The 4398-nt window shown below is 29.4% G+C and overlaps 1 protein-coding gene across 2 annotated transcripts in view; it reads right to left on the bottom strand.

The window, feature by feature from the left end:
* mRF1 (mitochondrial translation release factor 1) overlaps positions 1 to 3933 on the bottom strand; it is a 34888-nt gene extending 30955 nt beyond the window's left edge. Inside the window, exon 1 of one of the 2 annotated variants that reach the window (XM_014432536.3) lies at positions 3540 to 3933. In XM_014432536.3, the coding sequence (XP_014288022.1) occupies positions 3540 to 3825 (286 nt within the window). In that variant the 5' untranslated portion in view covers positions 3826 to 3933. The remainder of the gene's footprint in view (positions 1 to 3539) is intronic. The other variant, XM_014432537.3, reaches the window with a different exon arrangement.
* Positions 3934 to 4398: the final 465 nt, after the last annotated feature.

The raw sequence follows: 4398 nt of genomic DNA, 5'->3' as shown, positions 1-4398 counted from the left end.
TCCTCTAGCTCTTCCATCTCCGTTGGTCTTCCCTCAGTGGAGCTTTCCGAAAAGTGCCAGAGGTGACCGATTCCCAACCATTCTTTTCAAAGTAAATTACTCGCAACTTCTATAAACAACCTTATTATTATATTCAGATTAACTATTAAACAATTTTCTTATTCTTATTAATTTACAGCACAAGAGAAGCTTATGATTCTACTCAGATTAACTATTGAACGATTTTCTAATTAAAAAAACAATATAAAATAAATGCTTCAGATCTATTTTCAGGTTACAAAGTCTAAGTATTATAATTTATAATGATATAAATATGCAATATGAAATATTTTTATTTCGTAATATATATTCTAATATTCAAGTAATAATAAAAAAATATATATATGTAATACAAAATAAAAGGACAAATACAAAAGATATATCAAATATCGATATTTATAAGTTAGAAGAAGTAAACGTAATAGGAACTGCTGCCGAAAATTATTGTGTATTATAACCCAACCTTTAACTAAGGGAGAAAGGAGTAAGTGTGCAAGGACAGATTTTTTCCCTCTTAGAAGGTGGTTAATATAGTAAACTAACCTAAGTTGTCCATAGTCCATTCGTATAGGTTTAGTCCATTTTCGGGGAGCTAAGGTAAAGGATTATTGAGATTATGCTTTAAAAGGTCAATCATATTAGGTCACTATTAGCTGGGTGATATTTTAAAACCATTTAGTAAATTATCCATTAAGTAAAATAGTCCAGGCAGCAGGAGACAAATGAAGGGGAGTACCTGGGTAGTAATACAAACTGAACGATATTTGGGTATTGTTTTTAGGTTCTGTATGGATAGGGATGTTTCGATATTGAGGGTGGCTAGGGCCTGTACTAGCAAAGGGGCACCAAAAATCCTCAATTTTTTCAGTTTATGCTAATACCTTCTGAACCATGAGTTCTTAAAAAAATACACCTAAGTAAAAAAATAAAAAGCATTCAATTTACTTGAATTTCACTGTTCAAAAGTGTTTTTGGCACAAGTTACCAAGATACAGTGATTCAAAGATACAAAAATTTCTGAAATTATTAAAACTAGCTAAACAAAAAAAAATTCAAGTCTTCAAAAAAAATTCAAACTTTCATTTTTCAATATTTCTATGATCAATATATCAGGTGATCCTTAATAACAACTCATAGAAAAGCAAAGGAAGCTCCTCCATTCCCTACACATCTAACTCTCCCTTCCTCACAGGATATTCATACTAAAGTTCCCTTTTCCTATTTAATACCACATAAATTCTGTAAGGTGTGTAAGAAATAGTTGGAAAACTAATAATATTTTATTAGGTAATGACAGTTGACTAAAATAATTAATTAAGGAGAAGAAGGTTAGGCTAACAGTCTAAATTAAAGATAACATAGTATACAAATATTTTATGAATGCAAAAGTTTGACCGGTTTGTCAGCATTCGTCTACATTAGTTGGCATTGCTAATTTTTTTGTCAATGAGTATAGAACTTAAACTAATTAGCTAGTGATGACGTTACTATGAATGATATGGTTCATACAGTAACAGTAATATACTGGAAGATTATTGATTGACCGTGTGTAAAGATGAAAGGAATATGGTCCGGGTGCAATAAAAAAAACTCAAATAGTAGAATTATACTATTTTATTGAGCCAACGTTTCACCCCACGTTGCAGGGCTAAAAAAGATACAAACACATAGTTACAAAAGGAAAAAAAAAAAAAGAAGAGAAAAAAAACAAAAACATAAGTGTAAAATAACAGGGGTATAAAATGTAAAAAAGTAAGATATAATAAGAAAATTTTTCTTATATTCTTATTACATCTTACTTTTTTACATTTTATACCCCTGTTATTTTACACTTATGTTTTTGTTTTTCTCTTCTTTTTTTTTTTCCCTTTTGTAACTAAGTGTTTGTATCTTTTTAAGCTCTGACGAACCCCTGCAACGTGGGGCGAAACGTTGGCTCAATAAAATTGTATAATTCTACTATTTGAGTTTTTTTTTACCGCACCCGGACCATATTCCTTTCATCTTCAGTAAGAGTAATACTGTTATTCTTAGATGTACAATACAATAACTTTGTTCAGGAAACTAATCCTGGTGCTGTATTGTCAAATGTCATTAGACATTTCAATGAAGAATGGTCAAACTTTACTGATAATAGTTTTAGCAAAGACGTTACATTATTATAACCTGCATAAAGAAACAACACTTGATATTAAATTTCTGACCCGTAATGATTGGTTATTAGTTAATTCAGTTTCAGAAAAAAACATTTTGAAACTTCTTAATGAAATACACCAAGGATTTTAAAAGATAAAAATTATATTATAATATAAACTAATAAAAATAATTTGTTTACTGACCAGACAAGGAATTTAATTAAGTCAAGTAAAGCTAACCAAATATATCTTATGAGTACATTGAACCCCTGTACTCAAAAATTCAATATTATAACACAGCCATGAATATTTCTGAATGCAATGAAGATTATAGTTGTGGTTGATAACAACTCAAGAAGGGTCGAGGTCTTAGACCAATAAATGCTAGATTTAGTATTCCCCAAATCCTTGTCATTTCTGTCTAAAACTTTAGATACAATTGTTAAATAGTAGTGTTATGAAATAAATACAACCAGCCCCTATTATCCTCAGAGCAATGAGTTGCAGAAAAAACAGCTTATTGTAAAATCCATGCTCAGAAAATATCTCAGGATTTTAATCATTATAGCTTCAATTATAGAAATTCTAGAGTTGAAGACCAGGGTTAATCATCTCCACAGTTGTTTATGATTAGAAATCATGGAATAAAGTTAGATGTCAGAATCAATAAAATTTAAGCTAAAATTGTTCGATTATACAATCCAATAATATCTAAAGAATAAAACAAGAGTTATATTATGATAAATCAAGTAACAGAACTAATATAATTGGTGTAAATCAGTAATTCTTAGTAAAAAGTAAGCTCTTTCACAAATAGAAAAATAATAGATTATTTTTTTTTTTTTTTTAATTCCTTTTGAACTTATTTATTTAAAACAGTGATAAGGTGGAAATAAAAAATTCAAACTTTATCTGAAACTCAAAACTAAGATGCTAGGCATAAAATAAATCCTAACCAACTAAAACTAATCCTGATAATAATACATGTAGTATAAGTAACAATGAATAAGAATCTATCACAGATTACAAGGGCAAAAGTGTTGATTATAACAATGGAGTATCAAATAACTAGATTAGGATATTTAGTAATATCTGAAAATCCTCCTCGGAATTACTTAATTACTACCTATACTTTAAGCAAATGTACTATCAGCAGTAAATTTTTGCAAATTATTGAGGAAAATTCACGTAAAACAAAAAAAATCAAGACCAAAAATAAACAACATAAATTTCTTAAGCTTTTAACTTTTCAATATCGAAATAGTTACAAATGTTTGTTTTATTTAAGAAGTAGACCCATTAAGTGGCAATTAAATGATTAAATTAGCAAAATTAAGATCTATAACAAAAAACATTTTAAAATACCTTTCTCCAAATCCAACAAAGATGATAAACTTTCCAAAAGTTCCTTCCTTTTACCGACATATTTTCTGACCTCTGGATTTTTAATGCAAGAAGAATAATTACTTAGAAATACTTCATCACTTTGAAGTTTATTAAAAAACGCTTTAATTTCTTCAGATCTAATTAAACTATTCAAACATTCTCTACTGTTATAAAAACACTTAAATACCAAATACTGTCCATTCCACATACTCTTGATACTTTTTACTGAGTTCCACGAAACATTCCTAAGCCCAAGAGAAAACATAAGAATAATTTAAATTTCAAAAGATAACAGCTTAAAATATAAAAAACAATCAAGAGTGATATGGTAAACATGAACCATTCAAGCTTGGAGGTAGGATTATAATGGAAACAGTAAGCTGCAAGGAAAAGTTAAGCTAAAAAGGCAGGGCCTTCGGAATACCATGGGCGTGGCAGACGAGTTGGAGCCTACAACCACACAGTGTGATTGACCTAGAGACCGGATTTTCATACAGTAAAAAGTGAAAATGTGTTTAAAACACCCAAATCCTTCCATAATCATCAGCTTTATTGTTTATTTTATGGAATATAATATATGGAAAGCTCACCAAACTGTGTTTGAATCATTTTAATATCGCTGAATACTCTCTACATTTTGCAAATATACATTAGGGGTATTCATGATGTTGTGTTAAATGTTTTACCATGTTAAATGTTATAATTATAGGATTGTGAGCAGCCCTAGTTGAAGTCATGTTAAACGTTAAATGCATAAGAGTCCCTAGCGGATTTTCTCAGCAACTTGTTGTATAAGCCTTTATGTTTATAACCTTCCTTCCAGACCCTCATGTTATTG

This window comes from Halyomorpha halys, unplaced genomic scaffold, assembly GCF_000696795.3.
Source record: "Halyomorpha halys isolate HHAL.00 unplaced genomic scaffold, Hhal_1.1 Scaffold1071.1, whole genome shotgun sequence".
NCBI classification, from domain to species: Eukaryota; Metazoa; Arthropoda; class Insecta; order Hemiptera; family Pentatomidae; genus Halyomorpha; species Halyomorpha halys.
Note: the sequence above shows the minus strand (reverse complement) of the source record. Positions and strands in the feature narration are given on the sequence as shown.